General features: G+C 35.7%; 1 protein-coding gene and 1 non-coding gene across 4 annotated transcripts; one reads left to right on the forward strand and one right to left on the reverse strand.

The window, feature by feature from the left end:
- Nucleotides 1–989: 989 nt before the first annotated feature.
- Nucleotides 990–23,706, forward strand: LOC128499819 (inter-alpha-trypsin inhibitor heavy chain H3-like). Of its 3 annotated transcripts, XM_053468755.1 has the most exons (26): nucleotides 990–1,107; nucleotides 1,853–2,019; nucleotides 2,996–3,100; nucleotides 4,308–4,470; nucleotides 5,280–5,390; nucleotides 5,475–5,603; nucleotides 5,837–5,953; nucleotides 6,922–7,090; nucleotides 8,254–8,379; nucleotides 9,245–9,426; nucleotides 11,196–11,381; nucleotides 11,832–11,971; nucleotides 13,133–13,287; nucleotides 14,360–14,392; nucleotides 14,845–14,868; nucleotides 15,515–15,547; nucleotides 16,485–16,514; nucleotides 17,167–17,199; nucleotides 18,781–18,813; nucleotides 20,226–20,264; nucleotides 20,659–20,712; nucleotides 21,162–21,281; nucleotides 21,562–21,727; nucleotides 22,124–22,269; nucleotides 23,022–23,103; nucleotides 23,417–23,706. In XM_053468755.1, the coding sequence occupies exons 1-26, from the start codon at nucleotides 1,027–1,029 to the stop codon at nucleotides 23,562–23,564; spliced, it is 2,772 nt and encodes a 923-aa protein (XP_053324730.1). In that variant the 5' UTR covers nucleotides 990–1,026; the 3' UTR covers nucleotides 23,565–23,706. The 3 variants fall into 3 exon arrangements, with proteins under 3 accessions (XP_053324730.1, XP_053324731.1, XP_053324732.1); XM_053468756.1 differs by lacking the exon at nucleotides 16,485–16,514; XM_053468757.1 differs by lacking the exons at nucleotides 14,845–14,868; nucleotides 15,515–15,547.
- Nucleotides 23,707–24,599: 893 nt separating this feature from the next.
- TRNAR-CCG (transfer RNA arginine (anticodon CCG)) lies at nucleotides 24,600–24,672 on the reverse strand. The gene has a single exon. It is a non-coding gene; the product is annotated as a tRNA-Arg (tRNA).
- Nucleotides 24,673–24,767: the final 95 nt, after the last annotated feature.

Genomic DNA, 24,767 nt, shown 5'->3' on the forward strand with positions numbered 1-24,767 from the left:
TAAAAAAAAAGTGCGGTAAATGTGCAGTAAAACTGCAGTACAGTGAAGTACAAATGCAGTAAAACTGCAGTAAATGTGCAGTAAAAGTGCGCTATTGCAGTTTTTTCATGTCCAAAAAACTGCAGTATTACTTCAGAAAAACTGCAGTAATTTTTCGTAAGGGACCCACGATTTATTTGTAGTCCACGTATGAAGATATTTACAGGATTACATGGAACACAAATTCTCTACAAACAAAAGCCTAGCTCGTCTGAGCGCTTACTCACATATAACTCCCTCACTACTAAGGGTCTAAACTAAAACAAAACATAATCCCACCAACCTCTTTGATGGTCTCTTTTGTGCATAGCAAGCTCTGCTGCTTCCAAAAAAACCTCTCTCTCCTCTCCCTCTGTCCAACAGGTGAGGTTATATTGCAGTCAGTGCAGCTCATTACTCGCAGCTGACCAGTGCATTGGAGTCAGCTCAAACTCCCGGCCTGGAACCCGTGTCAGTCCAGGTGCATGGAAACTGCGGGGTGGAGCACCAGCCTGCCCTATATGTCGTATAAAACCCTGCAAAATTGAGGGGGAATGTATACCCCTTCCACGACAACACCCCGCACCTTGTTACAATTTCAACTGGACATAATACTCTTAAATTTGACAGCAACGCTATATCAACCAGATTTTTGGTAATTATATGCTTAATTAGTTGAGTTCTCTAGAATTTGGTCAGCTGAGTTACCTATATAATGTGAAAAATCTCAATAAACTCTATTATATATGTTACTATACGCTGCGTTAATTACACTTTTTTTTTACATTCCTACCTATCAGTTTTTGTGAAATAAAAATATTGATCTACTTATCTTTACTCTAACGCGCCAAAATTCATTTCCAATATCTACATTTCTTGGAGGGGGCATAGTTTGACAAAAGTTTCACAATACACTTCCTGAAAAATGTTACCTATTAATCTAAAAGCTATTTATTAACATTTTAGCTTTGTATATTTCCAGCAACTTAACTATTTTCGCAGTTCAGAATGAAGACCATGAAGCATTATATTCATTTTGCTGTATTTCTTGTAAACTTATCTGTTCTGTGCCTGAGTCATGAAAGTCAGGTATGTGTTCAAAATGTGTTAATGGTCATTTTCTTTTAATGTTTTTCCTATAATAGTATAAACGGTGATTCGGATATAAATATATTCCATGGATAACTCCATTACAAAATGAAAAAAAAAAAGAAATAGAAAAAAATGAAAAGCAGAATTGCATTTCAAGTTTTAACTCGATGTTCGAAAACTGTTCTCTACATTTGCCAAAAACCAATACGGGGATTATGCAGGAAATGTGAACTTTGTTTAGAACATACATATTGTGCCAAAAGTGCATTTTGTTATGACACTCAAAATACTACACGAAAAAATAAAAATCATTAGAGAAAATCTTAAATAATAGAAGCTGTTATTTGAACAGAGGTCCTAGATAATAAGCTTATGCGACCATAGTTATAGTTCATTTAATTTGAAAGGCTGTAAGAAATAGATTTTTTCCTTAAAAAATTTGGTACTCAACGGGAACACTAAAAGGACATTATTATAGCCTTAATATTACGCTACTCTGTTGAATATATATATTTTTTTTCCTTTTTATTTATTTTTCTTTTCTTCTGTTGAATATTTTTAACAACTTCAACAAAATAACAGATATTATGGGCCTTTTCATACTTTAATATACTAGTATATGAAGTAGATTTTATTATTAAATAATAGCAACAAACCATATATTGATCATGGAAAAGCTATTTTGTATTTTAAGTTGAATCATACTATTTATTTTGTATCTTGTTGGTTGATTTTTTTTTAGAAAGATGCAGCAATGGTTGCCAACAGCTTTCATATTGATTGCAAAATAACATCTCGTTTTGCACGAACTAAAATCACAACCGAAGTCTACAATCAGTTGAATATTTCCCGGGAGGCAATTTTTCATGTGGAACTTCCTAAAACTGCCTTTATCACCAACTTCAGCATGTGAGCGTCTTAATGCTTTTATTGTATTAAATCAGTTAAGGTTGGGTTTCTAAAATACGCTAAAAAATAAGAAAATGCTGATGGGGCAGTGATACCTTCTAGTGTTCTAGGTTGCTTTCCCAGGAGGCCTCATGCTCTAGAACAAGGGTGTCCAACCTGCGGCCCTCCAGCTGCTGCAGGACTACATCTCCCATCCTCCTCAGCCAGCAACTTAGCCGAAAGAGCATTATGGGAGATGCAGTCCTACAGCAGCTGGAGGGCCGCAGGTTGGACACCTTTGCTCTACACCTTTGCTAGAGGGTATTAATTATGAACTTAAGTACTCGGCTATAACCATCTTCTTTTATATTCTTGTACACTTTGCCTACATGTTTATTCTTGTGGGGTTTTTTTGTTGTTAAAAAACAATCTTTGCCTTCTCAGTGGCAGCTCCTTGCCAAAATGAAGGATAACGAAACATGTTAAATGTTGTTAAATTATTATGTATATATAATATATATGTATACATAATAATTTTTTTAAGACAAAAGACATTTTAAGTTCACAGTGAAGAAAAAAAATATTTCATCCTCTGCTGATTTTGTATGTTTGCCCACAGACAAAGACATGATGAGTCTATAAATTTAATGATAGGTTTATCATGATGATAGGATCAACAAAAGATCCAGGATAACGCATTTCAACTAAGTTATGAACTGGTTCGCATTTTACTCTGAGTAGTAGTAGTAGTAGAAAATCATCACCTTCTTCACGATAACGGGCCACGTGTCAAAGTCCTTCTTCACAATAATATTGACAAAGACATCAGTTCTGATTGCGTAACCTCCGGAAGTACTGAATTCCACATCTTAATATAAAGAATCATTTCCACTGCTTTATATTGAACACTACTTTTCTCGAGTGTTAGTGAATGGCCTCTTGTTATGTCACCAGACCTTTTTTTAATAATAATAATAATATATGCTTTATTTCTAAGGACTGTTGAAGGTGTCACACATGTCGGTACAGTCAAAGAACATGCTAAAGCAAAGATGCAGTATTCCAAAGCTGTTTCCAGGGGTCAAAGTGCTGGACTGGTTCAGTAGGTATTTCTTACATAAAAATAAAACAACTTATTTTACAGAAGTAGATTAACTAGAAATAAATATTTTTTTTTCTTTGAGCATTGACTACAGTGGGTTGTATGGTACAGCGGCACTAAAAGGGAAGTTTGTTTCAGTTGATATTGCTATGTAAGTTTATCTTCAATCCTAGGGCTTGAACCATGTAGTTGTGTGATATGGATGTCACCTTGTTTCTCACGTCACACACACACAGTGATAATTGCTTTATAGCAGAGCTTATGTCCTTATTTCATAGAAACTCGGCACATTACATTTTATTTATAGAGCGCTGACATATTAAAAATGACAATATAGATACAAATAAATACAAAAGGAAGCACACCCTAAAAGTTGTATAAATTCAGATTTTGGGGTGCTGCTGAAATGACCAATACCATTGGATAACCACTATATAAGCCAGACAACCATGTTTTCACTAGAGACCTTTTTACCTGATAGTTCGTATGACTGGCAAGTGACAGTATGGCCCACCTTACCTATATAATTTATGCCCTCCTTACCTGCTCCATGGATGACTCTACTACCTCAAGGTCTACTCCACTGACCAAAGCACAGTGGGAGAAGGTCTTCCAGTTTATATAAAGTTGGTCCCTATGTTGTAAGACTTAGAAGACATCTTCTGCACCATTGTCTAGGTTATACCACACTATATAGCCAACCCACAAACAGTTTCACTGGAGATGGTACTCTGTACCTCAAATTTATATGGTGAGACTGCAGTCTGCTTACACCTTTCAGGTCATGGTACTGGCAGTGATTAAGACTTGGACTCTCTTTCCTGAGTTTTGTTCTACTACACTTACTGGCCTATGTAGCAAAATAATTGCTCGGTGCTACCACACCGATCTTCTGAATAGGAGACAGATTCCATCCCTCAACGATTGGATGAGTACAGTGGAATATGTATTTCAAAGAGCTCCACTACTCAATTAGAGACTAATAGCTCAGGTACTATGTCACAGGGGTGTCTTGGCTGGACTTCAATGCATATTTACTGCAGGAACCGTTATCAATCGACCTACCCTCCCTCTACAAAACCTCTCTCATGGGTACTTGATTAAGCGCATACATTTTCTTCTGACTCGTTGCTTGATAATATAGTTTTCGTATATATGTTGTTTATACTGTACATGCAAATATGTATTCGTGCCACCATATCTTTAGGTCTACGGGGCGAAAAATGGAACAATTTAAAATATCTGTGAACGTAGCTGGATTTTCAAACGCAACTTTTAAGCTGGTTTATGAAGAACTGCTGAAGCGTTATCTGGGGAAATATGAATATAATTTGAAAGTCAGGCCTAAGCAGCTAGTGAAAAGCTTTCAGGTAAATACACTATGTTTTATGTTAACGTAATTTACTTTGATGGCCATCAATTATACTTTAAGAAGACCTGTCTTCAGCTTCGAATATAATTGGAACAGCTAATCTTTCTGATCTAATAGACAAAGGCAACAGACCATTAGTCCTTATCTACCTGCGCCTAAAACATTAAAAATTAAATATTTTACATTTGTAATACAACTTATTATTTTGTTATGGATACTACTATAAATAATTAACAAGCTCTACGTTGCAATGTAAATCAGGGGCATTATTAGCTTCCAAAAAGGTCTAAAGCAAAGGCCCACTAGTAACTTGAGCCTGGAGTTAGCAGACTCTGAGGATCTTCACTATACGCAAGCTGTGGTGTTGCTGGTTTTTAGTTGGTTTTTAGTTGGTTTTTAGTTTCTTTGGCAGTTTCTTAAAAAAATATTTCCCCATTAATGAGCATCAGTGGGCACTACATATTATTATTGATAGGGCTGATCAATATTAAACGCTGTGTTCTAACGGAGGGACACTTATCCTACAATGGACTACAATTCCAAACACACAGCTCCAGCAAAGCGGTTGGGGTTGTAATCAGCCACTACTCCCAAAATATTATTATAATGCATTACAAAACAGCTACAGTACTGGAGACGCTGAGTTCATTTTAGAGACTTAGGGCTGAAATGCACTTGAGCTTCAGAGTCTCTGTTTAGTGTTGTCCACTGAACCATGCAGGTCTACAGCCCCCTTTGCCCCTCTAGTGATGACCCTGTTGTAAATAAATCTTTCTATTTAACTTTCTTCTCTTTTTTTTTTTACAGATAAACGTGGACATCATTGAGCCCCAAGGTATTAGCTTTCTGAAGACTGATGCTACTTTCATTAATAATGAATTAACAGATATTCTTAAAACTGATCTTACAGAAAACAAGGTAAGAATTAGAAAAAAAAATTTGTAGAATCAAACTGATTTTTTTTAAAAAAAAGGGATCAAAACTTTTTCTTCCATATTCTAGGCCCGTATTGAATTTAAACCAACACTGGACCAACAGCGCACATGTCCACATTGTTCAGACACCGTACTAGATGGTGACTTTGTCCTAAAATACGACGTTAACAGGGATGTTTCGGCTGGAAATATACAGGTACGTTGTTGAGAGTGTAACTGCTTTGACATGCAGCATTAAAAAATGAACAATAACTCATCTAAAAATAACACAAATTATCAGTGTTGTTTAATTATTTTGTTGCAAAATAATGTTTGCTTAAATGAAATGCAATGTTTCTAACCACTGTATCTTTACTGCATGTGTATGGGGTTTTTTGGAGGTTGCCAGGTATGATTATTAATACTGTATATATTTACTTTTAATTGCAGATAATAAATGGATATTTTGTGCATTACTTCGCCCCAAAAAGTCTTAAAAATGTGCCAAAGAATGTAGTGTTTGTTATCGATCGTAGTGGATCAATGTATGGGCGGAAGATTAAACAGGTAATTTCCCGTTTGGCCTTCCAACTAGAGGCTCTCCAGCTATTATTTATGATTCCCAGACATCCTTTCACAAGAACGTGATAGTTTGAGAGTCACATGAGATGATCTCCCCAACTGGCCCTGCTCCTCCAGCGAATCTGTGTAGGGGCACCTCCAAGGTCCAGTCCTCTGCAGAGAAGGCGTCCCCACGTACATCTGCGCCCTAGGCTGGTGCCTACTTTGGCTATTGATAGTTCTATGTATGCCCTTTTTCATTTCGCAATGTCACCAACGCTATATTCTGCCTTGGGATTTTTATGTACCAAGTGCTTTATTTTACGTTTTTTAATATTAAAATGCAGCTGCCACACTCTCAACCATTCTTCTTATTTACTTTACTAATTCGTCATTTGACTCGTTCCACCCGGAATGTCTACCCTGATCTTTGTATCAGCTGCAGAAAGACATATCATACCAATAAGACCTCCTGTACTATTACTAATAAAAATATTAAAAAGCGCAGGTCCCAATACTGATCCCTGAGGTACACTCAAGAATAGTTGCCATTTCTGCCCTTGGTGGAACAATATTTCTCAAGGACAATTCAAAAGAATATGAAAAAATTGCACACAAAATCATAATTACAAGGAAAGCTTTCAAGGATAATGGGGAGGTTCTGAAAAAGGATCTAATTTTACACAAAGAGCCACCTTGCAGCGCTCAGCTTGAAAGTTTTCTCAAGGTGGCCAGATATCGATTTTAAAACCTCCTGGGAAGGTCAGGGAAGATCAGAGGACATCCCCTTGATCCACATATCCACACTGCCTGCAAAAGTGGGACAGTGGGGCAGTTGTGAAAAAAACAGGATTGTCCCATGAAAACTGTGGCTGTTGGGAGGTATGCTATTTAACAGTACTTGCAAATTTGTGTGATGCTAATTTCTGATCTATTAAACCTATAGTGAAGGTTAATTTCTTATTTTCTTTCAGACAATTATAGCTTTAGACAAAATATTGGATGATATACCTGAGGAAGATCACTTTGGAATCTTAACATTTGATAGCGAAATTAACCATTGGAAGGAAGACTTAGTGAAAGCAACAAAAACTCACATTAATGAGGCAAAAGACTTTGTAAAAAAGATCACTGCAGAAGGATGTAAGGCATTTAACTCATTTTATTTTCATATTATAACGGAAAATGGAAATTAGTTGTAGATCTTTTGTTTGCGGCAGTAGTAGCACAGTATGGATGATTACAAACTAAGGGTAGGAGAGGATTATGACTGCATGGGTGGTAGTGTGTGTACCTGGTGAGGGTCTGTACTGATCCACAGTCAATGTCCCCATAGCTGTTGATGGTATCAACCTGTCACTTCAAAATATGTATAGTTAATAATATCCAGAATATGACTTCTTTCTGATTTTCAGCATTTGCCATAAGTATAAAGGTGTAGAGCAAGGAGCTCTGTGGAGCATCATTGAGTCTTATACCAAAAAAATAACTTCCTATAATAGAATTACAAAAGAACTTGGTCAAAGTTATGTTTCTATAGCCATAAATAACAGTTGGAGAACCCTGCTAAAAAAAAAGAAAGACAAACACAAACACTAAGGCCAAGGCAACAAAGGGCACAAGAAAAACAAGTCAAGAGTGATGGACATTGCATCAATTGGTAACATTGGCTTTGATCATAAACTATTAGCATTAGCAGCCAAAATACATCCATGTCTAGTAGTGCATTCTCAAGAAAGCACTTCACAATACATACGGTACTTTACTTTGTATTATATATGATAGGGCTTGATCATTAATTTGTACTTTTTTATATTTTTTATAATACAATAATATAAGATATTAATAATAATAATTAATAAATATAATTTATAAAATTAATTATTTATAAATAATATAATTATTTATAAAATTATTTATAAAATTATTAATTATTTATTAAAAATAAATAAATATAATAAATATAATTAATAAATATAATAAATAATATAATAATATAATATTTTATATAATATTTTTTTATAATATTTTTTATAATACACCAGATGTACCTTTTGTCATAAGAACAGGGACAACTTTATCAGCCTGTGCAAGGAGAATTGGAATTGTGATTAGTTATATTGGAAAAAAAATGAGTCAAGTAATGGGCTCAGTATTTGAACTTTGCATTTCTATTGGTTACTTATATAATTAATCATTTATTTTGGCAGAATTTTGCTTGTTTAGAGCAATTTCCATGTTGGTTGTAAAATGTCAAAGCTTTCCCAACTTTTTATATTTTATGTACTTTGTTATTTAATTCTTAGCCACGGATATAAATGAAGCACTACTGGCTGCAGAGAAAATGCTCCGAAATGCCACAGAAAAAAAGCTGTTACCTGAAATAAGCACTTCAATTATAATTCTTCTCTCAGATGGAGACCCAACTGATGGTAAGCAGATGTACACAAGCATTACAACATTGTAAGGAGGAAAATAAGCAATATAAATACAATATCCGATTACAGTAAACACCCTAGTGTCCAAGACGTGACTTACAATAACTGTGACATACATTTGCTCAATTTAAGACACTATGTATTGCTTGTTTTCACAAGGGGTTTAAGATTCCACCTCCTCTGCAAAGAAACTTATGCAACTGCTTCCCAAAACTACACTATAGTGGACAAAAGTATTGGGACACCTGACTATTACACCAACAGGGACTTTATGACATTGCATTCTAAATGCATAGACATTAAAATGTAGTTGGTCTCCCTTTTGCAGCTATATGGCGTAAATTCTTGTTGGGAAGCTTTCCACGTGATTTTGGAGTGTTTCTGTGGGAACTTTTGCCAATTCTTCCAGTAGAGCTTGAAAGGATAGCGTTGTCCAGTAAGTCTTGGTATGTCGCCTTCAGCGTACCAATACATTTTGGACAATGCTATGCTTTCAACTGTGGGAGGAAAGCTCCTGCAAGATAATAAGTTTTACTAAGCCAACATAGGAAAAGATGTTAAGTAAGTAACATGAGTTTTCCAGCTAACCTTTGACAAATGTGCATTTATTATATTGTTTTATATAGCGCCATCAAAATCAGCCCTTTACAATGGGTATGCAGGACATAGTAAATAGTAAGTAACATAAGACTTACAGAAATGAGGTAAGGAGGGCCCTACAAAGCTTACAATCTAGAATACTGCTATTCAGACAGTACGTGTAGAAAATCATAGCCTACTATGTTTTAAGCCCACACCAAACTAGCTCCATTCTTTTTTCTTAGTTGATGGTAAGTGGTTACTTCTGCTTTTTTTGCAGGTGTCACCGATTTAAATACTATTGTGAAAAATGTTAAACAAGCCATTCAAAGCAAGGCTACATTATATTGTTTGGGCTTTGGCGAGGATCTCGATTATGATTTTTTGGAGAAATTGTCTCAGGAAAATGGAGGTCTTGCCAGGAGAATATACGAGGATTCGGATGCTGCTTTGCAATTACAGGTGGGCAAAATTACGTGGTTTATATATATATATATATATATATATATATATATATATATATATATATATAATTAGATATTAAGTGGTACAGTAATTGCTGTGCTTTAAAATATTTTTAAAATGAACATCTACATGTATGTGCAAACAAGGTTTATAAATGCAGTTATTTTGGTTTCCAAAATACCTTTTTATTAAGTATTGAAAGTAAGACAGTGGGGATTACAGGGTAATACATAGCTACAGGTACAAGCTGAGACCATCCAGGGCCCTGAGCAACAAAAAATCATGTGCCCCTGTGGTGGTGCCCCTCCCTTAGCCACACCCTATTATGACTGCATCTCTTCTTGGTTAAGTCACACCCCCTCATATTTTTTTTCAATATTTGTAGTAATAAAAGAGAACTTTTAAACAGTGTAAACCAATTTTAATATAAATATAATTAATATGAAATAATATGGGCAGCAATTGAAAAATACAAGTAATTCATAATCATAATCATAAATATATAAATGCAGAAAATCATTCTGAAAAATCTAAAACTAAATATATTTGCTATGACATAACTGACATCACTATATATTGAGTCAGACATTGACGGCGGTACAGAATAACTGTAATCACTAAATGCTGTGCCAGACATTGACAGTGGTACAACATAACTGCCATCACTGTATACTGTGCCAGACATTGACGGTGGTACAGCATAACTGCCATCAATATATACTGTGCCAGGCTTTGACAGTGGTACAGCATAACTGTCATGGCTATATACTGAGCAAGACATTGACGGTGGTAAAGCATAACTGCCATCACTTTACACTGGGCCAGACATTAACGTGGTACAGCATAAATCCCATCACTATATATTGGGCCACATATTGGTACATAATGGTGGTACAGCATAACTGCCATCAATTTACACTGATCCAGACATTGACAATGGTACAGTATAACTGCCATCACTCTACACTGAGCCAGACAGTGACGGTGGAACAGCATAACTGCCATAACTATAAATTGTATCATACACTGAAGGTTGTACAGCATAATAGCCACCATTATATACTGTGCCAGACATTGATGGTGGTACACCATAACTGACATTACTTCTTACTGAGCCAGACACTGACAGTGGTACCACAAGCTATGCCTGGCTTAGTATATAGAGATAGGCATTACACCTTAACTCCCATCACTTTATGCTGAGCCAGGCACTGATGGTGGTACACAATAACTCATTCATGCCCACACGCACATATACATAGACATTCATGCTCACACACTTCATGAATATATACACATTAACGCTCACATGCATTCAAACATACAAGAATTAAAATATGCATACCCCCTTCCTCCCCCACCCCGTTCCCACTCCTGCAGCTTTGGGTCCAGCTGCTCACACACTATGCGAGTAGCCTTCAAGGTAGAGTCACGTGATGCAACATGACCCCAATATGGTCCTGTCACCCCGGGCCAGTTCAGAATTGTTTAGAAAGGGACATCCTGACCTGGTCCAGGTCGGAAGGGCCTTTTTTGAACTATTTATTGGTTTCAAGCGAGGGATTTGTGAAAGGGAGCTGTGGAAAGCTGTACTTACTTTAATCCTTGCATGAGACAGGGCAAGCTCTTTGACATGGAAGGCGCCTGAATGAAATAACAGTGTGATGAGGTTAAAATGTTGTGGGTCAATGAAGGACCAGTGTTTTTAATTCAATTAATCATCTTCAGAAGGAAGACTTCCTTATGCTTCTGTTTGTACCCTACAGGGTTTCTACAATGAAGTGGCATACCCAGTGCTTTTGGATGTTCATCTAGAATACCTGGATAATTCTGTTGAGCATTTAACAAAGAACAGATTTAGACATTCTTACCAAGGTTCTGAAATCATTGTCGCAGGTCATATAGGAAATAACAATTTGGAGATACTAACAGCACAAGTCACTGCACAAGGAGTGAGTCTCTTAACAACCAGCTTGCAAAACATGAGTTAATAGTATTATTTAAAGTCCAAGCTCATGTACCAGTGTCACTGAAAGTATGGGCATAGTAAAAGCAGTAGACAGTAGGTGTTTGGGTCTATGATTATATCATAGACTCTTCAATAACATGCCTCTCTAGAAAACTGCTTTTTGCGTTATACATCTCTGAAAATATGCAACCTACATAATTTCAAATTTAAAAAAAAAATAGGACCCCTCTCCTTCATGCCCCCAGTACTATTTATGCTATTTGCCAAAACAACTTTTTGTTAAGCATTTGATATTATGATGATAATGATATTTTCCACTAGCCCTAGATTCAAGGCAATAAACATGGGTATGCCATATTTTATGGAAGACCGACCTCATTGTACAGAAGCAATAATAATCAGTACATTAACCAGTAAACCAATTTCCTTATAGGCTTCAGAGAAATTTTCGGTAAACTTGGAAAAAAATATAACAGATGAGGACTGCACACTTCGAGAGCAAGGCTACATTTTTGGAGACTTCACAGAAAGACTTTGGTCTTACCTGACCATAGAACAGCTGCTAAATGAAGAGTATGTATGATTACCCGTTAAATTAGTAAAATATTATTTATTGCCATTCAAGTACTGTCACCATGGCAGCAGCTATATCCCATTATATATATAAAACCTGTAGTGCCACATGGCGTCACATGGGTGTCCAGAGTGTGGAGGGGAGGAGGCATTTCCGACCCCCCCATGGAAATATGAATGAAACTGTACAGAGAGTCTTCTATCTTCAATCTGCTATCTTCGTCCACATCTCCGCGGACATAACCTGGTGGGAACTTCTGCCAAAATGGTGGGCTTGTGTTGATGTACTCTCCCCGATCCTCCTAAGCAGAAGTGAATGGTAGAGAAGCTAGGGAAACATAAAGAGAGCATGAGAGAGAGAGTGAACAAGAAGGAGAGTCTGACTAAGGGTGAATGTAAGCACCAGGCAATAAATGTTGCTCCTGAACATTTTCCTGTATTTTCTTCTAAACCAAATGGGCAGGGAACGAAATTTTGCCCAAAAACAAATGGGCCAAAAAGGAACTGAAAAATTCCGAATCGTATTTGGCCCATTTGCACGTCTTTTTGATATGCATTGAAAAAAAAATCAAATGCTTGTCATCAATAGTCAAGATCCCAAGTAGCCAGGAAACTATAAATACTAAATCAAAAGCAATAGAGCGACTAAGTAATGAAAACTATCTAAAACATGTTGTGTGCTGGTCACTTACATTGTTATAATGTTTACTATTTTTTTTCCAAAAAATTAGCAGTCTAATTCTTTAGTTTCTGGCAATGATCATTCAACACAGTTGAAGTAGCTGCACTAGTTTTGTGTCTCCTGTTTTGTGTCTGCCGGTTACCAAAGCCGAAAGCCAAGACCTTTTCATCATTCTTTGTCAGAATTTTTCTATTGGCACCTGCCGAGGTGCATCTGCTGGCCCACCAGCTGTGAGGCCCATCACAGGTTTGAACTGTGTGACCATAGGCAAATGCAGATGTCATTGACATTCTAGAGTTGCTTAACCCAAGCTGGCATCCAGCTCAGTTAGTTTTGGCACAGTTTTTTTATGTTACAATGTTCTATTTTTGGAATTAAGTTAACGTTACATTTTTACAGAGTTTAAAAACAATGATTTATCGTTTCAAGGATAAGAGACTCGACAACAATATATTGACAAACTAATACAATACTTCTAGAATTTCAGCTGAGGGTGAAGAGAAAAATAATCTCAGAGAGAGAGCCCTGAACCTGTCCTTGAAATACAATTTTGTCACTCCTCTTACATCTATGGTTGTTACAACTTCTGAAGATGAAGATAAAAAAATTGTTGCAAATAAGCCAAAGGAAAAAGGTAAGAATTTAGGGGAAAATCTTACATATAATTATAAAAGTATACCACCAGCAAAGTGTAATCTAATTTAATGTATGACAGATAATTTTTTTAAAAAAAGTTTGATGTTTATTGCCTATCCCATGTGGTTATTCCAATACTTCATTTGTTTTTCCTCAACCAAAACTAGCCCTAGTAACCAGTCCCCTTGCTCAATGGGCCTACTGAGCTCCATTACACAGAAACACAACACATGCTAAACACCACAAAATGGCGTCATACCAACATGTGTGTAAAATAAACTATTGTAGTAAAATACAGAATACAAATTAAGAGAAAAGGTTTGGATGTTAACATGTTTGTAAGAACATTGTGTCCATACATTGGGGTCCTACCATATCCATAAGTATCTAAAAAGTTGAGGACTGAGTTGGGATTTTACTTTTTTTAATGTAATTTGGGATTGGGAAATCATCCATACAATGTTTATTCCCTGGTTAATCTCAGTTCTTAAAATCTTAAAGCATCTCTAAAATTTCTAACATCTGTGAATACAAATAAATGTAACATGAAGAATTAAATATGTATTTCAAGATTGTTTGGCAGTTTCTGAAACTCAAGCCAACTGTAACTTTATTTTGACATTTACTTAATTATAACTATGAATGTTGCCAAACTTTCAAAAACAAATTTTAATATATATATATATATATATATATATATATATATATATGATAAAGGTAAGATATTTACAGCTCAGTCAATTCCTTTGTATGGCTTGGAGGATTTAGAGGTGTGGGGGTAGGTAGGGCTCCCAAAACCTGGCAGGGACGTGAAATCGGTAACGTCTTATCATCCCATTACGTTACTAAATACTGACATCAAGGGCTTCTTGCAGGGCACCTCACCAGTATTTGCCCTACATGATGTATAATGATATACACAGTGGATTATCCTAGTCTAGGCCTATTGTGGTATTATCTATGCAGTCTTTTTCCCCATAAATCATTAATGTTATCTGCAGTCCTAAAATGTTAAAATCTAGTTATCAAACTTTAATGAAGCTTTATAGTAATTTTCAATTTCATTTTAGGTCATGAGATTCTTTATGATGATGACAGTGTTGGTAAGTGTTATCCTTTTTGTAACATTTGGTTAATCACAATGATTATGGTCGTGAATATTCTTAGTATTACATGTGATATGTAAAATTGCGAAAACAAAGTAATGGAAGTCGCACGATACATTTCTATGAATGAAGCCAGTTAACTGTGTTAGACATACGTTTTATGGAATCCAAAACAACCGGGTTCAAAGATAGGGCATAGGCACCGACTGACCAAAATGGGGGGGAAAAGCTCGCTTCCCAAATGTGGCCTTTCAACCCCCAAACACCAGACAAACCCATGCATTGGTGTTATCACTGTACTCAGTGGTTTTGAAATAGCGAAATGCTACTTGTACTTTTCCACAAGTGGAAAAAAAGCAAAAAAAACATGTTATCTGCAGTCCTAAAATGTTAAAATCTAGTTATCAAACTTTAATGAAGCTTTATAGTAATTTTCAATTTCATTTCAGAGTATAGAAGAATTAACGTTTTTGGTAAGTGTTATCCTTTTTTAACACTTGGTTCATCACAATGATTATGGTTGTGAATATTCTTAATATTATATGTGATATGTAAAATTGCGATAAAGAAGTAATTTCTATGAATTAAACCAGTTAAATCTGTAAATATAGTCACGAGGTGCTGTGCAGTTTTGTTTCCACACGAGTAGCGACGTTCAACCCAATAGGGTTTTTCTCAAGCCATAAAAGTGCAATACAAAGGTCAGTCTCTTATATACAGATCAATCTCAATTAACAATCATGTGTAAAAAAAAAGGTGAACAAAATCATCTCAGTCTTAAAAAAAAAAGTGAGAAAAAAACTATTTCTGCATAGACTGACCAAATAATGTACAATTCATTACAAAAAACAGTGCAATAATAATGTAAAAGAATCAAGTAAGGGTATAAAAAATGTCAAAAATATCTCATATACATCAAACCTGTTGCAATATCAGAACAAATGTAAATAAATATAGGGCTAGTGAAATCTAGTGGTCAAACATAGTAATTAGGGGGAAAAAGGCCCTATCCATGCAGTCTTTTTCTCCATAATTGTTTTTATCTGCAGTTCTAAGATGTTAAAATCTAGTTATCAAACTTTAATGAAGCTTTATAGTAATTTTTCAATTTCATTTTAGGTATGGGGATTATTTATGATGATGACATTGTTGGTAAGTGTTATCCATTTTGTAACATTTGGTTAATCACAATGATGATGGTCGTGAATATTCTTAGTATTACATGTGATATGTAAAATTGCGAAAACAAAGTAATGAAAGTCGCACAATACATTTCTATGAATGAAACCAGTTAACTGTGTTAGACATAAGTTTTATGGAATCCAAAACAACCGGGTTCAAAGATAGGGCATAGGCACCGACTGACCAAAATGGGGGGGGAAAAGCTCGCTTCCCAAATGTGGCCTTTCAACCCCCAAACACCAGACAAACCCATTCATTGGTGTTATCACTGTACTCAGGAGATGTTGTTGAACACACTCAAAAATGGTTTTGAAATAGCGAAATGCTACTTGTACTTTTCCACAAGTGGGAAAAAAGCAAAAAAACCCATAAAAACATATTGCTAAACTCAGGACAAATAGTATAATCTATTTAGCAGGCTTTTTCGTTAGCTTTTTTGGATGAGTAAAAGATTTTTCTATTAAACGTGAGAAAACTTTTTTGTTCAATTTTTCATTTTATTATTTTTTTTTATAGGAAATTAGATAATATGAGCAAAAAAGTAAAAATGTAATTTATATAATAATAATAATATTTAATTAAATACAATAATAAACACTCTTACTGCATACTTGTTCTTGGCAAACAACTTTTGTTTTGATGCTCAGTGAGAATTTTTCCTTAAAATAGGCCTTGCCTTGATGAACTATAAAGGGATAAGAGCTTCTTTCAGGGCACCTCACCAGTGTTTGCCCTTCATAATGTATAATGATATACACAGTGGATTATCTTAGTCTAGGCCTGTTGTGGTATTATCTATGCAGTCTTTTTCCCCATAAATCATTAATGTTATCTGCAGTCCTAAAATGTTAAAATCTAGTTATCAAACTTTAATGAAGCTTTATAGTAATTTTCAATTTCATTTCAGACCAGGAAAGTGTTGATGATGACAGTGTTGGTAAGTGTTATCCTTTTTTAACACTTGGTTCATCACAATGATTATGGTTGTGAATATTCTTAATATTATATGTGATATGTAAAATTGCGATAAAGAAGTAATTTCTATGAATTAAACCAGTTAAATCTGTAAATATAGTCACGAGGTGCTGTGCAGTTTTATTTCCACACGAGTAGCGACGTTCAACTCAATAGGGTTTTTCTCAAGCCATAAAAGTGCAATACAAAGGTCAGTCTCTTATATACAGATCAATCTCAATTAACAATCATCTGTAAAAAAGGTGAACAAAATCATCTCAGTCTTAAAACAAAAGTGAGAAAAAAAACTATATTTCTGCATAGACTGACCAAATAATGTACAATTAATTACAAAAAAACAGTGCAATAATAATGTAAAAGAATCAAGTAAGGGTATAAAAAATGTCAAAAATATCTATTATACACCAAACCTGTTGCAATATCAGTACAAATGTAAATAAATATAGGGCTAGTGAAATCTAGTGGTCAAACAGAGAAATTAGGGGAAAAAAGGCACTATCCATGCAGTCTTTTTCTCCATAATGTATTATTGTTTTTATCTGCAGTTCTAAGATGTTAGAATCTAGTTATCAAACTTTAATGAAGCTTTATAGTAATTTTCAATTTCATTTCAGGTCATGGGATTGTGGGTGGCGTTGGCTATTTAAGTAAGTGTTATCCTTTTTTAACATTTGGTTCATCACAATGATTATGGTTGTGAATATTCTTAATATTATATGTGATATGTAAAATTGCGATAGAGAAGTAATACATTTCTATGAATGAAACCAGTTAAATGCGTAAAGGTGGTGCTGTCAGAGGCGTATCTAGGGGGCGCCAGTGAACGGCTTTCAAACGCCGTTTTTTTTTTTTTTTTAATGGGAGAGGAGAGAGAGGGGCGCCTAGCAACCACTCGGCGCCCCTCATTCTCCTCCATGAGGCCTCTACCTCCGTCCCGGTGCCGGCATTTTATGCTGAGCGCCCAGTGGCGGAACTACTGGGGTCGCAGGGGTCGCCACTGCAACCGGCCCCTGGAGTTCTGCCAGTCAGGGGGGCCCAAGGGGTGCCGAGCGGTTGCTGAAAACGACCGCTCGGCAACTCTTGGGCTCCTCTGATTGACAGAAATCCAGGACTCCTCTGCTCCCCGCCGCTGCATCTGCGACCGCTGCTGCCGCCGCCACCTGCCTCAGCGCTGCCCAGAGTGCAGTGTTGGGAGCGTGAGGCGTTTGTCTTGGGTGCCGGCGCTTCACGCTGAGCGCCAGCATATGACGTCATGCGAATTCCAATTGATCTTTACCTGCAAAGCTGGGTTTTTGTGTTATTCTGTAGATCCATATGTGCTATGCTATGTTTCCATACATTATTTATGTGTACCTGCAAATACAGGGTTAATATGTCTTAATCAATTGATTAATACCTGCAATGCTGTTTCCATGTATGTATTTGACCTATACCTTCGATGCTACGTTTCATATATTATTATTGTATACCTGCAAATACAGGATTTGTATGTCTGATTCTGTTTATTTGATATATACCTTCAGTGCTGAGATCACAAGTGAATTTCAATTGATCTGGGTTTGTGTGTTAATCTATACCTGCTATCGGCAGCAGGGTCTAATATTTATATATATATGGGCAAGCAGGGGCTAGTAAATGGGTTTTAGATATTTGGACAGGGGCGCAATTTCAGTACTTGCCATAGGCGCTATTTTCAGTAGATACGCCTCTGGGTGCTGTGCAGTTTTATTTCCACACAAGTAGCGACGTTTCAACCCAATAGGGTTTTTCTCAAGCCATAAAAGTGCAATACAAAGGTCAGTCTCTTATATACAGATCAATCTCAATTAACAATCATGTGTAAAAAAAAAAAAAAGGTAAACAAAATCATCTCAGTCTTAAAAAAAAGTGAGAAAAAAACAGCTATATTTCTGCATAGACTGATCAAATAATGTACAACAAATTACAAAAAACAGTGCAATAATAATGTAAAAGAATCAAGTAAGGGTATTAAAAATGTCAAAAATATCTATTATACACCAAACCTGTTGCAATATCAGTACAAATGTAAATAAATATGGGGCTAGTGAAATCTAGTGGTCAAACAGAGTAATTAGGGGGGAAAAGGCCCTATCCATGCAGTCTTTTTCTCCATAATGTATTATTCTTTTTAACTGCAGTTCTAAGATGTTAGAATCTAGTTATCAAACTTTCATAAAGCTTTATAATAATTTTCAATTTCATTTCAGCTAGTGGAATTGGTCCTGCTCGTGACATTGTGGGTAAGTGTTATCCTTTTCTAGCATTTGGTTAATCACAATGATTATGGTCGTGAATATTCTTAGTATTACATGTGATATGTAAAATTGCGATTGAAGTCGCACAATACAATTCTATGAATGAAACCAGTTAACTGCGTTAGACATAAGTTTTATGGAATCCAAAACAACTTGACCTGAAAATCATACAATGGCTTAGCCAAGGGTTTAAAATAATTTAAATAATTGAAATACATTTTATGTGACTATTATAAACTAAATTTACGAAACTAGAAATATAACCACTAAAAACAGTGACTTATCTAGATAATCACATGATGATTTGTTTGGAGGGTAAATTAAGTTAACAGTAACCTAAATATATTGTTATCTTCATCTGCAAAAAAGTTCTAGCATAAAAAATACTTACCGTGACCGCTGAACGTTACAAAAGTAAGAAACGACATACATTTTCACTGCTCATCAGTGAACGGGGGTAGCAATCATCTCCATGACCTTCTTGTATGCATGGATACTGTTTTGTAATTTCTAAATACTAAATATCTTATTTGACTACCCCTCATCCCACAAGTGGAAAGTTGAGGGAAGGTTCTTAACAACTTTAAAGCCCAGAGCTAGCAAAGGGGGGAGGAGGGCCATTTTTAAATATTTAAATACCATATGTGATATGTAAAATTGTGATAAACGCAAGGGGTGGTAGAGTTCAGCCAATTAATATCTATGACTATGACCAGGTAACTGCGTAAGATGTAAGATTATGGAGCTCAGAAAAACGTATTCAATTATTATTGAGGTAAACCTAAAATAATTTAAATTATTCAAATAAATTTTATGAGAATACCACAAATAAAATAAATAACCATCAGTGGGATCAGGAATGGGGCAGAGTAAGGGGCATGCAATGGAGTCCATTTCTCTCTAAAGGTTTTTTAAGACGTGTTAACTACCCTCTCACCCAATTATATAGGGGTTGGGGACTCTTTTTTATTTGACTGCGCATTTTCACCTCAACCCTAGAGGTTGAGGACAGAAGAAGATGCTACCAAGGATATTTTGTTTTGTCACCAATCCCACTGGGCATGAGGTGAGGAGGATGTACAGGATGGAGTCAGTGCCTCCCATAGTTAATGCCACTTTAAAACAACTCGCCAAACCCAGCCATAAAGTAATGATAGTGGAGGGGGAATAGTTAGGGTCTATAGTGCCCCGAGGTTTGTTTGATGCCCACCGGACACAGGGTTAGTAAAGGATGGGTCAATTACCCCTTTGCCAAATTAATAACGGGGAATGCTAACATACTCAACCACCATACTAAAAGAACAAAAGTGTCATGGAATCTAGAACATTTGACTTTAAAGTGATGTTAAAGTTATGCTTCCTTTGCTTATTTACTGTCATTCATGTATCCATTCTAGCTAAGCCGGCTACTTTTGTAAAGGTTCAAGAGCCTACCGGTAAGCAGCATGTATAATTCTTTTTTTCATAAGATTTAACAGTCAATGTTATCTGACTCCTCAGTTCTTTTTGGAGTTCTGTTACCTACTACTTGTACAGATGCCCCAGTTGCTAAAAAATTCGAGATTATGCATTAAGGTAAAACGTCCTCTTGGCTCGGCTTTGATGGAATGTTGCATGGAATTCCACATTTGTCTTTATCTACTTTTAAATCAAATAATTGTTTTATTACTCAAATAACACAAAATCTACTTAGTAATTAACCACAGAGGCATATTCTATATTTTTAAAATGTAAGGCTTCAATAATTAGGCTAGGAGTCTGTGCAGAAATAATTCTATGTTTTGCTTACACAAATAGCAGCACTAATTTACTTCCTTATCTCATCTATAGTAATTCCTTTTGAAGCAGAAGTAATTTTTCATACCAAAACTCAACAGACGCCATGTAAGTAAAAATTATTCACATTTACGATTGTAGGACTGGCAAAAATATTCAAAACTTGAACGTTTAACAAGTTTATGTAGAGCAATTCCCAAATTTGTTATGTGTTTTAGCATGTTTCTGCCTTGAGTCGGAAGATTCTAAGCTTCAATATACTAGTGCCGTGCCTTGAAAAACTAATTTTATTATGACGATATTCTATTAAGGATTTTACAGTTTTAATATTTAAGAAAATCTCTATAAAGTATTTGGTCATATAACATTTTCCCAACATAAAAACCCTAAGGAATACAAGAATGATCTATAATATAAGAATGTTCTAAAATTATTATTTGTTGTTTTATAAAGCGCCATCACATTCCGTAGCGCTGTACAATGGGCATTTATTAATCAATAAAAGAAGATAAATATGTTGGCTATTTTATTCATTAAAATGTTGGGGTTTTTTTTAGTCACAGATTGCAAAAATAACCACGTTGTCTTACGTGTCCCTTTGGTTGAAAAAAGTATATGTCTTCAAATTGATGTGGAGAAAACTACCATTATAAATCTGTTACACATTGAACACGAAGGTAGGCAAACATTTGGACCTAACCACGTAATAAAAGATAAAAAAAGCATAGTGATTTGTCTTTGCTTCTAGCAAGAGTTAATCCTGCAAATGTGTGAATAATGTACATTTGTTCACTTAAATGTTTCGTCATTTTATATATACTTCATTGTGTTATTTTTTTTCTATGTTGAGTATATTTTGTTGCTTTGAGTATTTTGAGTATATTTGTGATTGGCAAATTCATTTTACTAATGGTTTGTAAATTGTTTCTTGTGTATCATTCGTCTTAAATATCACAGCTTTTACATTTAACGGAGAAGTGTCCCAAAATAGAACAAGCTTTGAAAGATTTGGACTTATTAAGAATAAGCTGGAAGTCGAAATAACTCTGGATAATATTACGCTAAAAAATGAAAAAGACGAACGGGAATTCCATGAGTGGACATCATCTTTCGAAAAGGAAGGGTAAATAAATATTTTCTTTTAAATCTTTTTTCTCTTAATGTTTCCAGCACCAATTATAATTAGAAATACAAATAAAGTATGACTGGTTAGCTGATAAGAAGGACACATTATGCCCTTTAGAACTTATAATAAACAAATAAAAAATAAAGTTAATTATTGGATTGTAACTTCATTTTGCAGCTGGTGCCAGAATCAACATAGTGAGCGTTCAGTGTTGTGTAATTTTAGATTTATTTTTGACAACTCTTTAACCAAATTGTCATAGCCATTTAGCTCTACTTGAACCAGGCTCTCACCTTGTTAATCAGTAGGTAGGTATGCATATTTATATATATTTGGAAACACCTTATCGAGTATGCCAGATGCTAGATTCAGTGTGGTTATCATGTTTTGTAGATTTATGAAAACCGAAGGAAAGAAGATGACTGTGTTAGTGGAGAATGGCACAACGTTAATCATTTCTATGATGGAAAATCCACATCGTTTGGCTTTATTTGTGGAACAAAAAGATACTCTTTTAAATGGCACTACTGGTTTATTGGGTATGTATTGCAATTTAATTGTTTCTGTCTGGTACAGCAGTGTATACTTCTGTCTATCTAGCTACTGGTGCTCCCTATCGGTCTATCTATCCATCTATTGTAGGGGACAGCTCACGCATGGGGCGGCAATGACAGTATTCATTCACACAGGTTTCAAAAGTCAAGCGTGTTTATTTAGATGCTGTAGGCACAGAGCACCTTGAAAATAAAACAACCTCTAAGCCTGTCCGGCTCTAACTAAACATCCGGATACCTCTCTACAAGCCTAAGGTCTGGCACAAAGCAAAGTAACAGGTTTTGCATGGGTAAAACCTCATACCTGGTGGGCTGCAGCGCTGGCTGTAGCTGCTCCTTCATTCAGTTTCTCCTCCACCCTGCAAACCCAACAGCCCTCTCTTTTAAGGCTTCCTCCCCAGTAATGAGCATAGGAAGCCTCACCTGAGGGCTCCTGGGTTTGCTACCATGCCTGGCTGAGGAAACCAGGTGAGATATATATCCCATCCACCACTTTCCCATACACTTTACCACACTATCTATCATCTATCTATCTATCTATCTATCTATCTATCTATCTATCTATCTATCTATCTATCTATCTATCTATCTATCTCTCTACCTCTCTACCTCTCTACCTCTTCTACCACTATATACCTGAAATGGCTATATTATCTTTTGCAGATTGTGTGAACATGGCAAGGGTTAAACTTCTGTGGTAGGATGTGACCTTCTAAATATGAACTTCTTTTTTGCAGGTCAACTAATTAACCAGTTTATTCAGGCGACAAACACATTTCCGGTTGTGCGTAAAAAAGAGGGTCTTGTTGTTGCTGAAAGGTAAATATTTTTATACACTGTATTCTGAAATGTAACTGCCATAATTATATTTCAATATCTATACTATGTTTTTTTCAAATAATTTGTAGTTGTCATTTAAAGATACAAGCTATAAAATACTAAAACTGAATTTGTAAAGCGCTTGTAATTTGTAGATAGTTGAAGGAATGGCATGGTGTCACACTGACATATATAGGTTTTATATATAGGTGAAATAGGAAGTTTTGAAGTAGAAAAATATGTATTTTTTTTCTCAAATGTTGTTTGCTAATTATTGTATACAGACTCTCTGCATTCTGCCGCTTTATTTTAGGGGAAGACATTGTGAATTTACCCCACATGACCTGGATCCGGATAGAGAATGCTGGTTTGTGAACATCAATCAAGATGAATTAACTAGTGGGACTGGAAACATTATTTCAGATATTTACAAAGTTCCACATGCAATGTCTCACCAGTAATATGAGATTAATACAGTGTGACGCACATGTCAATTTGAAATTTAGTATGTAATGAGCATACTTCATAAAAATAAGTATAGAAATGAATTGCATTTGTTTTATTTGTCGTCACCATTTTATATATATAAAAGTATTTACAGTGCACGGTGTCAATATATTACACTTAATCAAGCTTTTTATTTAACTGAATTCTTTTTTTAGTTACTATTACTTGGGTGAATTTAAATAATAACATTTAATTTTAGCATCTCCACATTTTGGGACTCGTGTATCCGATATAAATGCAAGCATACTGCACCATTTTTCCTGTATAATGTATTAGGAAACACTTACCTTCCCTCACTAGCATCACTAGCCCTGTACCAGGGAACCTTGTATCAGCCTCATTATAACAACATTAATCGCTTCACTACGGAGGGCACACTAGACTGTTTACCATGAGGCACTAGGCACAACAGTCTGGGCCACATCTTGGGTATAGTAGACTATGCCCTTTTCTTTGAGACAGTAGACACTGCCCCATCCAGGAGATGCTAGACTCTTTCCCATTCTCTGGATACTAGACTTTGCTCTATATTGTGAACACCAGTCTCTTTCCTAAGCTGGACAGACTAGACTCTGTCTCATGATGCAGTCTCTTTTTTTCTGCCCCATGATGGAGACTTTCAGAACTTTCCTACCTCAATACCCAATTCTATGAGTTTATGGTTTTGTCAAATCAATGACCCAAGCTGGTAGAATAGGGATGATGAGGTGTCTAGTGGGAAGGAAGAAAACATATCAGGGGACAATAGGAGTGGGTGTGGCCTGACCACTGACTAAAATGGCTGCTTAGTCAGCAACAATCTCGTTGGTGGAAGAGTTGAGGTGATTTGAGTGGTCCTTTTCTTCAAAACGTGTTTAGAAGCTGTTATCCTAACTTTGTTCATCTAACGTAGACCTGTAAAGTTACACTGCAGATGGTCAACCTTTGAGATCGATGGACTCTTCTCTAAAAAGACTCATTGGTCATTAATTATATTATGTTAATCAAACTGACCCAGGTGGGACTTGAACCCACAATCCCCAGCTCCGGAGGCTGATGCCTTATCCATTAGGCCACCGGGCCTGACATGTCCTGGGTGTCTGATGTTATTTTTTGTAAACACAACAAATTTCATATATTTCTTAAATATTTCATTTTGAACAAAACACTTTTTTAAG

The sequence above is a fragment of the Spea bombifrons genome, chromosome 6 (genome assembly GCF_027358695.1).
Source record: "Spea bombifrons isolate aSpeBom1 chromosome 6, aSpeBom1.2.pri, whole genome shotgun sequence".
Taxonomy (NCBI): domain Eukaryota; kingdom Metazoa; phylum Chordata; class Amphibia; order Anura; family Pelobatidae; genus Spea; species Spea bombifrons.

What these genes read in the sequence shown, in the direction of transcription:
- LOC128499819 (XM_053468755.1), top strand. Translation starts at nt 1,027, where the DNA reads ATGAAGACCATGAAGCATTATATTCATTTTGCTGTATTTCTTGTAAAC. An exon ending in CACAAGTCACTGCACAAGGA is followed by an intron (nt 11,382 to 11,831) that starts GTGAGTCTCTTA and finishes ATTTCCTTATAG; the next exon opens with GCTTCAGAGAAATTTTCGGT. An exon ending in TCATCTTTCGAAAAGGAAGG is followed by an intron (nt 21,728 to 22,123) that starts GTAAATAAATAT and finishes CATGTTTTGTAG; the next exon opens with ATTTATGAAAACCGAAGGAA.